The 13627-nt window shown below is 41.1% G+C and overlaps 1 protein-coding gene across 3 annotated transcripts in view; it reads right to left on the reverse strand.

Annotated features, from left to right (window-relative positions):
• Positions 1–13107, reverse strand: part of PARP8 (poly(ADP-ribose) polymerase family member 8) — a 114320-nt gene extending 101213 nt beyond the window's left edge. For all 3 annotated transcript variants that reach the window (XM_090130659.1, XM_090130657.1, XM_031609119.2), the window contains exons 1-2: positions 12695–13107; positions 11913–11967 (exon numbers count right to left, since the gene is read on the reverse strand). In XM_090130659.1, the coding sequence (XP_089986785.1) occupies positions 11913–11967; positions 12695–12785 (146 nt within the window). In that variant the 5' untranslated portion in view covers positions 12786–13107. The remainder of the gene's footprint in view (positions 1–11912; positions 11968–12694) is intronic.
• Between the last annotated feature and the right edge of the window lie 520 nt (positions 13108–13627).

The following is a 13627-nucleotide window of genomic DNA, read 5'->3' on the forward strand; positions in this document are numbered from 1 at the left end:
AAAGGTGGGAAAAGTTAAGAACATAAGCAAAGACAACTACTACTACATGCAAAGCCCATACTTTGGGAAATGGAAATCGTATGGCCAAGGCTGATGTGAAACCTTCAACTTCTGCAGATTCACGCAATCATAATCACTTAAACCAATGTTCAGATGTGACATTTTATGGGCAATAGGATCTTCCCTGGGACAGCCTTGTTCGGTGCTAACTTCTTCACTGCACACAGACAGGAAAGGGCTCTGTACTGCTTTCCCTAACACTGAAGTGAAAAGCCTTGGCCAGTGCCTTTGCTAATGTGGCTGCATCACATACAGAACCAAGACTCTCATTCCACACTTCTGAGAATGCTTTCACAACATGGGGGAATCTCCCTGTCAATTCAGGAATCTCTGTCCCATACTGATTCTGCCATTGCTTTGATACGAGCCACCTCCAGGTCAGGTAATTGATATCTCATTTCATCAGCTTCCATGAGACTTTCCCTTACCTACTAAACTGCAAAGACAAACAATGTGCAATTTCACTTTGCTATGGAACCTATAAGACTTACATATTAATCTTTTCTATTAGAAATCACTGAAGATAACATACTGCACTTATATTTAGCTTTGTTCTATTTAAGCTTCTTTAACAAGATGAATATAGCTCCTCAGTGCTCAAAGTTGGCATGACTTTACTGAATTCCATGGAAATTTGTCAATTTAAATTAGCTGAGAATATGGATAACACTACCTCACATGAAGTACAAGAAAGAACTTGGGACAAGATATAGGTCTTACAGATATAGATCTTATAAGATTCAGGCTGGATGTGGCTCCGGTCAGCCTGGTCTAGTGGTTGGCAACCCTGCACATAGCAAGGGGGTTGAAACTACATGATCATTGTGGTCCTTTTCAACCTAGGCAATTCTATGATTCATTCTATGATATAGATGGATATATGCAGTAAGCAGCAATAAATGCTCAAACAAGTTTACTCAGAATTCATGTCAAAATGAGTCTCACAACTGTACAAAATGCTACAGACGTGTTAGAAACAGCCATGTCAGATAAGACATGCCACCTTGTGGCATGGTCCACTTTCCACCATGGTTTCATTTGATATTTGAGTCAAAGACTTGCTCTTGTCCAACAGCGCCATTACCAACAGAAGAAGTAAAGAGAGACTTGGTAGCCAGTGTAAAAGCTTTCCTTGACCCTAAATGATCATCAATTTATGTCCTCCATAAGAAAAATCAATAGCCTTTGAAATTTTTATCCTGACTCACGTAGCTGCAGTTCTCGTTCTTTTCATAGACAGCAAATGCCTAATCCTTATTTAGCACACTTGGAACTGCACATCCATGCCTGCCTTGAAAACAGACAGTGCTAGATGTAAAAGGTATTCACACTACGTATCTCTGTGTTTGTTGTCCTTGATTAAGGCTGAGTTTTTGCTGAACTACAGGATGAATGTGTTTCTTCACACCTTAAGTAAATGGTAACATTTTTATGAAGTGGTATTTTTAAACGTCTATTTACTGTTGTTTAAACACAGAAACAATACAGCATGTAATTGTTTATAACAAGAGGCATAACCTAAAACAAATAAAAAGCTTATCAGTAAAATATAAATTCAGATACAGAAGAAGCCTAGAGTCCTCTTCCATTAATCTACTCCCTGTAGTGTAGTACACAGGGAGAATTTGTTTCTTTTGATTTATTATTCCAATTAAACCCAAACAAGAATTTTTAAGTAGAATAAAAATACCAAACAGGAATGTCAAAACAAACAAACAAAATGTTAACAGCCAAAACATGGAATTGTAAATGTCCTTTTGGAATGAGGCTACCTAGCAAAATATCTTAACAGGAACTAAACTGGTAAACTCCTCATCTCATGCAATTTTATTTCTGTAATGAAGGCTGTGCTGCCTTAACCAAGACTAAAGTTTGTTGTAAAAGTTCCTTCAAAAGCTAAATTTGGCATAGGGAACATCTAGGAAGCACTATGATATGCCAGATGCTCTGCTGCTGTTCTGTTATACACGTTGCATATAGATGTATATATATTATATATATATTATATAGAGATAGATAGATACAGTAGCATGTGAACACAGGGCAGTTTAAGGAGCTTGCATCTTTGGTAAACTGGCGATTGCGACTCTTCATTTCATACTCAAGAGATCAATACTAAAATTTCTGTTGGCCTGCGTTCACAAAACTACTGCATGTCCAGGGAGATAATTGCAAAGCGTTATGTTCCTCATGTTGCCACCTAAACATACATATTCATAAAACCACATTAAGTCAGGATGCTATGTTAATTTATGTAGTTATATATCTAGAAAGGAATCTGTTCATAGTATCCATTAACTTCCATACTAAGGCATTAACTAAATGTATGCCTTCCAAAAGTTTTTAATATTCACAGGTTTTATTTTTTAGGATAAATTACTGTTATTTATTTATTTATTTATTATATTTCCACTAGGCTTTGTACAACTACACAGTGAAATTACCGGATTTCACACTAGTGATTTCACACATGTTTTATGTGGACCAAATTAGAATGATCCTTTCAGGTGCATTCACAGAAGAGTTTTCCTTAAGAAATTAGCATTTCTGTTTCAACTAATGGTTATAGCTACAAAAAGCTATTAAGCCACTCTGGGATTCATTTTAAATTTAATCAATAAGATTTAATACTAATTCTGAGTGAGTGGCAAGTAAAAAGGTTTTTACTAATGTGGCCTAGCAAATTCTTACAAAAGGGCTCTGTGTCAATCTGCTTTCCAGATGCTGAGGCTAAAAAAAGAAAATAAAAAGGACTAGTTTTATTTTTACAGTTGGCCTTCTATCTTTGCCCTTTGTATGGATAGCGGCTTGATAAAAATGCATGAAATAAAGTATTTTTTCCTTGAATAAACTGCCTCTTTTCCATCATCCAGGAAAGTACTCAAAAATGAGAATACATTGCAAAAACAGTAACATTAAAGCACAGCTCTGGTCTTCCTGACTCCACCAGGGCAAAAATGACTTGACTTGCCATTCACTAGAATTAATGTGAAGATCAAATTAAAAAACTGACAGTATTAATGTGGACCTAAGAAAGCCCCTTCACAAGAGAGGAGTTATTCTATATTTACCCAGTTGTAACTAAGAACAAGCAGTTGACCATCAGTGAGTACTTCATGACAAGGAAGAGATGCCTAGTACGGGCAGTGCTAACATGGGTCCTAATTTGACAGAAGAGCACCTTAGTTATTTTCCTATCATATTTCCAACCTGATTATTATTGGGTGAGAATTCTCCATCAAAGATGACTTTTTTTCATCATTAAAGAAAAAGAATGAGCAGGCGTAAGAAACAAACAAACAAACAAACACAAACAAAACTGTCAAATAAAATGTTACATCATTTGTCAAAAACCTAATGACCTGAAATACCATATCTGACCCACAAGCTGCTTTTTCTACTTGAGAGCAAATGTCTGTCACTAGTACCTTAATTGGGTAGAAACAAGACAGTGGAACAGTGATAAGTTAGCCTACCATTTAGCTTTGCTTTTAAAATATTCTTATCTATAAACATAAAATGGAACATTCATTTAAAGCAACAAGATTTCAAGATGACAAGCTGTAATATATGAGATAAAATGTAGACTTGTACACAGTTCAAAAGGATCTTCTTTAATTATATAATCCATTTTACAGATGGTGTATCACCATTCTTTGCACGCTCTTCAGCAAACAGTACATTTCACTACACAGGGAGACGTGCTGTTTCTCTTTTTATTTCTGATCACTGCCTTGAAGTTGGAAGGTGACATCTAGAGGGGTGGCTGGTTTCTTTGAGCTTCCTCTTTGTCCTCAGCTATTTGCTTCAGACAGGCTCCTGCTAAGCTCTACGGAAGGACTCCATCAAAGGGATTCAGCTCAGCACTAATTGCTGGGACAGGCTATGGTCTCCTGAACAGCTGAGAGAATCCAAAGCTGTTCTACAGGATTTATACAGGTATCCAGCCTTCAAATCAGTCATGGAAAGATGCTCAGCCTCCAACCCTTATCCACGACTGTTTTCTCCTCGGTACCTTATGTGAGCATGTGCAAAACTGTGACTTAATCCCACTGGATTAGATAATGCCAGAAGTGTATATGATGTTGCTTAGTCCTTCTAGCAGGTGAACACAGTGTCTGATATAAAGCTCCCTAGAGATAACGGATCCTCCCAGGAGAAGTCTGACTCATAAAGCAACAATTGTTCACGGTCCCTATGCAAGGCTCTTTCCTGTTCTTATTCCCATAGAAATAGACTGAGTGCATATCTGGCATTTAGATCTTGAGCATGCAGAAGGCTGTCTGGGAAGGAGATGTATTTCTGTACCTTGTTTAGTCTTTTTTTTTTTTTTTTTTTTTTTTGTGAGATTTTTTCCAGCTACTGCTGCAAAGAATAGCAGGTTTATCTTTATGAAGCAATTTTACTCTGTTTAAAGGAGCTCCTTTTCCTCAGATGAAACCAGTCCAGTGAAGCATCTGTAAAAATCTTCGCTTCTGTATGACAGAGGACATTAAATCTTAAAAGCTGTACTCTTAAGTGAGATTTATTTAAAGCCCAGGTGGAACTGTAAATTGGACTTTTTCTAGATTTATTCACATTTCATTCCTTTCTTACTTTTAACTTTAGCTAAACTGAGCTATGGCAGCAGTTTAAAATTTTCTTTCCCTCTAGCTGTTGGAGCTTATTAAAGTAGATGTTTTGATACAGTGATTTGACACTGATTCAAATAAGAATTAATATTCTGCGCAATAAGTAATCCATGGGAAAAAGGAAAAAAAAAAAAAAAAGAGGCCAACAGTTATCTTCAGCTCTTTATTTATGAGTGATGAAAAATATGGGAAATTATTATGGACTAATAGAGAAATCAGCAATGTCATTAATCCCAATACAGATAAAATGATCTAAATTGTTGTTACAGTGAGCTCCACTTTTCAATTTATTTGTCCTATCACATTAAGACATTAACAGTTACTCTAACAATAGGCCTGCAGGTCTATTCTTAGATACTAATTGTGTTAAAGTATGTATTGAAAAGAAAGAAATAGTTACTGAAAATGTTTTCTGTAAAGAAATTCCAGTGCTTTTCTCAGCTCTGTGCTGGTGCAACATTTAAGCACCAGCGCATACAAGTACAGCTGCATAAAGAACCTGATGCTTTTTAAAAGTGCTAGGCAGTGTATGGTAATACTAAGACCACTACATGGTGTGGGAGTTCAGCACTTCTGAAAATTAGGCCATACATTTATGTGCCTGAAAACACATTTTCATGACAGAAAGACAGACAATCACAATTTGCATGCTTTGTTCTTCATATCATACAGTACGTAGCAGAGATGGGAGAGCCCAGCTTCTCCAGACTAGAAACAGATCTCTGCAGGACTGCAATCTCCCTGAAGAAAATAATTTTTACCGTATGCAGTGATGGGGATTGGGCTCATTTCAGACTCTGCCGATTTTCTAACAGTAAAGCAAGAAAGACCTGTCAGAAACAAGACCACCAAATGAAGACAAGCTCAATGAAAATGTGAGTTGAATGGATTTTTCTTTTCACAAATCTTCAGTGTCACGTTTAATGACGTTTTTACTACATTATTCTACTAGATGTCTTTTTAGGATGAATCATTTGATAAAACACACCTACTGAATCTCCTGTGGAAACTATAAAAAAATAATATCTATAGAAATGTACCGATAGACTCCATATATGTATTACACAGCCAGTATCAGTACCAAAATAAGTAGGTTAGTTGGAATATAAAGGATGGAAAATGCTTGTCCTAAAGGGAGATTTTAAAACTGAAATTTCATTAATACCTGACAGAAAATTGTTTTACAAAAGTACTCAAGGCAGTATTCAATATTAATTCATCTACAGAATTTTTAATGAAGAAATGAGAATCTCAAGGTATGCCATGCTATATCTAAATTAGAATCCCAACTCATATCACAGATTTATCTTTCCAGGAAATGCTACAGTCCCAGCAAAAATGTTAAGTCATATTTGATACAGTTAAAACTCAAAGACATTGTACAACCTTCCAGCTATTTAGAAATAGTAATAAACAGTGCTAAGAACAAGTTGTTTGTCTGGTCTTCATACCTACCTTACTATAGAAGAGACATATTTTAGGAATGTAATTACATATTTAATAACCTTATCACAGTTAAGCGCAGCCATCAATAACAGATGAACCATACCTGCACCAACCCTTATGAAGGTCTTTATAAAAACGATTCCAGCTAAACTAGTATCAGTCAGAACAATAGATTCCACCAGGGCTATCTTTTTGTCTTAGGTCATGCTTTCAGCAACACTTGCATCTGATGCAAGTCACCAGTGCCTCTAAAAGGAGCAGTTCACAGTCTCTTCCCTGGCATAGCTCTCTTCCTTAAGCTGGTAAATGCTGAACCAGACAAAGGAGCAAGGCTAAAACTAACCGATCCGAAAAAGGCCCGTCTTAAACTAGATTGCAGTGGAAATGAACGAAGCAAATTGCAACGTTCAGGGAAGTGTTCTGTTCTGATATTTTCACATACACAGTTTTTTAATATTATGGTTAAAAAAATGTTTTTCAATTTCATTTCTTCTTTTTTTTCAATAGTTTGTAAGCGGAATGTAAGTTATAAGATAAAAACACAAATCAGCTTGGAATCATTTTTTTCATTGGGTTGTCGTTTTGGTTTTTTTGTACTGAAGACTTTCAACATTACCAGAGCAACACCAGAATTTCAAAACTATTCACCAAACTGCATCTCTGATGTAGACAGTCTTACTGAGCTCATTTTAGTACCAGTAGGATATAAGCAAAAAAATAAAAATTAAAAAAAAAAAAAGACATACAACTAAAAGGGAAAAATACAGTCATCTCAACTTATTTGTCATTGAGTCGTTCAAACATGTACTGCATAAGATGTACTAGGACTTCAGATAAGTGAGTTTAGTCTCTGGCTGTAGCTAACCACAAGGAATTCAGTTACTCTTTCAATGTCACAGCTATGAAATATTTCACTGCTACTTGAGGGGAGAATTAACTCATTGGGTTCACATGAGAATCTTTGATGCTGCAGTACTAAATGCTATGTATAAATCCCTGAATTGAAAACACACAAAAAACAACATTCAAAATGAAAACAACACAAGTTTACAGTTTTAAGCAAATAAAAGCAATTATTTCAGACCAAAATTCAGCTTATCTTGCAACTGCAGAATTTCCATTAGTATGATCATTCTGCTTGTGTACGAAAAGCAGACCACAACAGTCCACTGTGCAAACAGGAGATGGGAATTTTTCTGACAAAATTAGTTTTTGTGCTTAGGTTTCATATGTCTTATCTAGTTTCTTTACAGAATATGCTGCAATGAAAGATCTGTTTTCATAAACAGCTTACTGTCACTCTCCCTCAATACCAGTGGAAGCTAAGTACATATTTGAATAAAGAGATATTTCAGATTGATGTGACATCCTTGGTTAGTCTCAAAAAAAAAAAAAAAAAAATTAAAATTAAAATTAAAAAAAGGTCAAAGAGGTGGTTGTGGTGAGAAAAAAAAATGAAAAAAAAAATCTTTTCTTCAGTGTAGCCAAGCACTGTTTTTATGTAAACCATTTCAAACAACACATGAAGTGAAAACAATCTCAGGACATCACACATTTTTATTTGAGAGATGACAGATCTGCAATTCTGCTCAGTCTGTGGGACTTGTGGAGAAGGAATGCTTCACTGAGGGGTGGATAATAGGACAAAGGAAACAAGAGATTCTTAAAGAAAAGAAAGCACCTCAATGTGTCCACGCTTTAATATCCTGTTTAGATCCTGCAGTAAAAAGCATAAAGAATCCAGTCATTTCTGGTATCCCGCCAGCTGTAGTTAAAGAAGAGTAAATCTTGCACACAGTACCCAAATGAACACCTCACTTTAAAAGGTATCTTTCACCCTACTTATGGCCTTCTGACAGTGAAATTAAAAATTATCAAAGTAATAAACAATTTGCTTCCTATTTAGTGCCCACATTATGTGCTCCACTAATAAACTACTGATTATAACCTTCCCAATCCATGAAGCACGTTCATAGTATCCAAAAACTCCAAAAATCTGGAGGTGTGAAAACAATGCATTTAAAGAGAAGAAAGAAAGGAAAAAGTAACGTCTGAACATGAAGTACAATCCAAAAAGATTGAATGAAATACACAGGTAAAAGATTTTTCATGATAATTCATACCATACATGTATGTTTGTACTTAGAGATATTTTTTCCTTCTAAGTACAAATGTAAAATCTCGTCTAGGTGTATTTATGCCCATCCAGTGACCATTTACATATGTTATTTACAAAATTTCACAGCTTAATACGACCTAAAGGTCAAGTATTGGAACAGATCTATGCAGTGAATAAAATAATAACAATTCACAGTTGGTTTCCCTGGAACTTGAACGATAGCTAAGTCATGCCCTTCAGGTTTGGTTCAGGACTCTTCTATGGGAATACAAATCCACTCCTCTGAAGCTATGATAAATATTCTTCAGATCAGACCTATCTACGTGACTTGATCTGCAAGGCGGTTTTGTATCACCTCTGTATCTGAACAGGACTAGCAAGGGAAGGGGCCATGCAATCAACCCAAGCAACAGTAAAAAATCAGGTAGAGAAGCCAGTTCCAAGAAGAAAAAGTCACACATTCAACCTTTAAAAAGTAAAGATCATACACAAGTATCAGCTCCTCCATGTACCTGAAATAATAATACTGTTCAATGAGTTCTGTGGTTGTATCAATATACCAGTTACCAAGAAACTGGCTCTGAGCACGTTAAGACTACAGACAAAAGGACTTAATGTGCAGAAAAGTTAACAACAGGATGAGGAAAAACCCTCTAGTGATGTCAGGAGCATTACAGTCTGCCTACGCATAAGTTAAGGCACAAGATAATCTTCCATCTCAGACAGAGAATAAATGTTTCAGGGGGTTTCTGCTCTCATATAAGGACTGCTCCAAAAGCAATGCCTTCCATTTTATGATGTTGGTCCTCAACATCAGAGACAGATGCTGGTGGTATGGCAGTAGATGTTGAACCTTGCAATATTACATGCTGTTGCCATGTGAGAGATGGCAGCAGAGGAGCAGCCTGACACATGGAAGTCTGTATTAAGCAAAAGTGTGTCACTGAATTCCTCCATGTGGAAAAAATGGCACCCACTGACATTCATCAGCACTTGCTGAATACTTATGGAGGCCAAACAGTGGATGTGGGATAGTGAAGCAGTGAGGTGCATTTCAGCAGGTGACAGCAACATGGAGTCCACCTCTGGTAGTGCAGATTTTGACAAAAGTGGTATTCAGGTTCTTGTTCATCACTGGTGAACACGCATAGCCAATAATGGTGACTAGATTAAAAAAGTATGTTTTGTAGCTGGGAATTCGCAGTGTTATTGTGCTCTTTGTATTTGTTGTAGTTTCCATAGAAATTAATAGCAGACATTACTTTTGGATATGAACACTGTATAGGAACATTGAACCCAAAGTGATACTGCCCATTGACCTAAAGGAACATCCAGAGGATATAAAGTATGAAAGAGATATAATTCCAGACAAAGCAGGAAAGTGCCAAAGTACCATAATGTTCCAAAAATACAATTTCAACACTTATTTGTGTGAACCTACTTCTTGTTTTGAGAATTCAGCGTTCTCCCTTTATCTATGACTTGAAAATCTTGTTCAGGTCAGTTTGAAGAACAAAGTCATCAAAGACTGAGTATCTGAAGCATTAGAATGAGGCCTACCAGCTGCCCCTCAGGAAGTCATTTTTGTCATCTGGGGACAATTCCTGAGAGCAATATTCCAAAAAAAGCATCACCACTCAGGAAGTCCACAGCTGCAGCAATGTCAGTAAGAGAAAAAGTCACAGCCAAATGCATGAAAAGGATCCTTAAAGAGTAATCCACCACTGACTGCAGGTGCTCACCAAACTGATGCTGGAGGCCTTCCTTGATGCCACACATGGCTCAGACCAAATGCAGCTTGGCCAGCAGCTCCCCTAAGAAACCACTGTGCCTCTGTGATATGAGAACAACAGTTGTGTCTTTAACTGTGAAGACCAAGAGTTTCCATTTTATGTACCTCAAAGGAGAGCTCACTGCCACAACCTGGGATCTCAGTAAGCTATGTGCAGCACATCTTCCTACATTAAAATACAAACAAGCAGAGAACATGAAACTCATAGCCCTAAGGATGCTTTTTAAAATGTCTTTAAATACCAGAAGGAAAGTGAAAACTGGGTATCCTCCCTGTAGCAACCCACTTTCACCACCTTCTCTATGCCTAGCTTCAGTTTCTCAGTTCAGCTGAATTTTCAAGACCCTGGTACAACCTTTCAGTCAACAGCTTCCCACATAAATCCTGACTCCAGGTAACTCAAAGTTGTGGGATGCGTGTCTATCTTCTGTCTTCCCTTGCAGACGTGAAAACATTTTGTTCCAGCATTTATAAACCGGTTTGCTTTCCACCAGCTATGCCCTTAGGCCTTTTATTTTATTCAGGTTGGGAAACAGAAACAATAGACAGGTTTCACTTCCTGGTTTCTTGCTGCAGTATGTGGTTTAGAAAGCAGTGCAAAGTAACTTTCAAATTCAATTACTTTAACTAAACAGTTGTATTTTCTATAAGATCATTTTTACTGTAGATTGTCTTTTAAAACAAGAACAAAACAAAATGTATACTAAAACCCTAAATTAAAGAGTATACTTCAGGCAACCTGAAGGCACATCTGATTCTCTGGTAGGGGAACTACTCTGTGCCACTGAAAATGACATATGTAGTTCTTCTTCCAGTCAGAGAAGATGGGGCACTGAAGCTAGGAATACATTTTCTGAGCAGCCTAACAGCTTAACAGCCCAGAGATCATCTGGGTGCCCATCCTGTGGCCAGTGTTCGAAGTGTGCATGGAGCAGAACGGAGGCTGTGGGGCACCCAGGGCTACTTTGCAAAGAGCACCTCCAGAGCACTGTAACCTGACATACCCTGGGAAGGAGAAACAGCTCCCAGAGATAAGCTGAATAAACAATAAGAAGAAGAAGAAGAAGAAAGAAAGAAAAAGTCAAAACATTGCCAAGTCTAATAAAATTCAACTAAAAGATAACAGACTAGTATATGCTGCAAATACTCTATCAAGGCAACTCAGAGCCAGGGCGACAAAAATGATGTGTGACTGACCAATGTGGGCTTTTGACAATGCAATTAACATTTCCTTTTGAAAACAGAGGAAGACAATAAATGGTGAAAAATAATAATAAAATCTAATCCACTCGGAGCCGTTTAGCAATAATATTTTAACTAGCACTTAGTTAAAGCAATGTTGTAACCTTGTAAGCTACACTGATGCTTCACTGAGCTCTCAGGAGTTTAATTTGGCTAACTGCAGGCAGCCCTGCTTCTGTTGTAGGACCAAACATGGCTATCAAATGCAAGAGAATGAAGTGCTGATGTGAGATACAGACTATCTTTTATTAAAATCATAACTTTTTCTTTTTTCTTCTTCTTCTTTTTTTTTTTTTTTTTAGGATGAATTAACTCTCTATCTGATATGCTGACACCCTGCAGTTAATCCTACATATGGCAGAAATTAAGCTAATCTTACATATGGCAGAAATTAAGTTTATGCACACAAATGAACAAACAGAAGCAGCGAAGCGCCTCTGAGCAGCGCTGAGGCGAGGATCACCGTTCTGGTCACCTCCCTCCACACCTCCTCCTCAGTGTACGTTTGTGCGAACGCGGATGATTTACTGATTGATCCTCCTTGCACAAGGCAAGGCAGCAAAAGGGACTGAAACAATGCTGCGAGCCGGGAACAAGGGTGTAACGACTAAAAATCAGGTACCTTTTGGAGCCTCCAATGTAGGTGAAGGTAAAGGTGGAGTCTGAGTACCTGAAATCTGAAAACACAAAGGGCCGCGTTATTAGCGCTTGGCTTCCCGCTGGTTCCCTACTTGGGCTGAAATCGCCAAGATTTCGCACACCGACACGGGGTTCGGGACGGGGATCGGTGTGCATCAGCGAGAAGGCGGCAGCTCCCCCAGCCCCTCGCAACAAGTGCCCGGTGCTATGGCAACGGCAGGGATTTCCACGTCGGTAAAGGCAACAGGCAACCGCTCCCGGCAGCGGCAGCCGGCCGAGCCCCGGCGCTGGGGCTGGGAGGGGTCCGGCCGCGTCCCCCGCCCCGCCGGGCTGAACGCACGCACCGACGGGACCCCAACAGCCGCGCGGCCGCCGCCGTGCCGAGGAGCAGCGGGGAGCGGCTCGCCCAGCAGCTGCGGGCTGCGCCAGGCGGGCACGGGCACACGCACAGCCGCACACCGCACGGCTCGGCGTGCGGCCGCTGCCACGCTGCCCGGCCCGGGATGCCCCCCTTCCCTCCCCCCTTCCCAGCCGGCCCTGATCTCCTCTGCCCTCACATGCCCTCGGAAGGAGAGGAGGAGGAGGAGGAGGAGGAGGAAGAGGAGGAGGAGGAGGAGGAAGGGGGCTCCGGGCAGACACACGGCGGCCCCGCTCCCGGGGGCGGCAGCGAAGGGCACGGCTCGGCCCGGACCGCGGCACCGCGGGTCTTGGTCGGGCAGCGGCAGCCTCGTAACCGCCGAACCGGCGCCCGTGGGGGAAACTCACCTGCAAACAGGCAGTCCTTCTCCGCCTTGCACTTTTGGATCACAACGTCAATATCCTTCTGAATCCTCTCTTGTCTTGAACACATCCCCATGGAATAGATCCCAGGGGAAGAAGAAAAAAGCAGCCTTTATCCCCAGCCCCCCCCACCCCCCGGTTCTACGTTCGGTCCCGAAGATGGACCCGGCGGCGGGCGAGCGGCAGCCTCTCCGCGCCCCACAGCGATCCGCGCGGCCGGCAGGAGGACGGAGCAGGCGGGCGCCGGCAGCCGATGTTGCATGCCCAGATGTGCCCGCCCAGATGTGCCGCCGCTGCCGGCGGATGGCAATTTCCTCCTTCCCTGACAATAGATCCAGTGGAGGGTGGCGGCGGCGACACGGGATCCCCCCCCACCCCCACCCCCCACGCCCTCAGGGTTTTTTTGGGTTGGTCGGCTGGTTTGGGTGGTTTTTTTTTTTTTTTTTTTGGGGGGGGGGGGGGGGGGGGGGGATGGGGGGGGGAGTTGGTTTTCTTTTTTTTTTTTTCCTCCTGAGAAAAAAAAAAAAAAAAGAAAAAAGGGAGGGGGGGGCAACTCGGCCCGGCCTCTCACATCCCTGCCCCTCCCGCCGGCAACGGCGATCGCAGCGCGCAGAGCCCGGTGGCGGCGGTGCGGCGGGGCCGGCGCTGCCGCAGCAACGACGAGCCGCAGACCCTCCCTTCGCCGCCGACCCGGCACGTACGGCGCCCGCCGGCTCCCCCGCCGGAGGTGGCGCGCGGGAAGGAAGAGGCGGATGCGCGGAGCCGCGCCGGGGCAGCCCGGCGGAGGGTTCGATGGCCGCGGCCGCCTCCGGCCGTCCCCTCTCCCCCCCCCTCCCGCCCGGATGGGGGGAGAAGGGGGGCAAAGGCTTCCGCCTCCTCCCGATAGGCGGAGGAATGCAAATGGCAAACGCTGGGGCG

This window comes from Phasianus colchicus, chromosome Z (assembly GCF_987193195.1).
Source record: "Phasianus colchicus chromosome Z, bPhaCol1.hap1.1, whole genome shotgun sequence".
Taxonomy (NCBI): Eukaryota; Metazoa; Chordata; class Aves; order Galliformes; family Phasianidae; genus Phasianus; species Phasianus colchicus.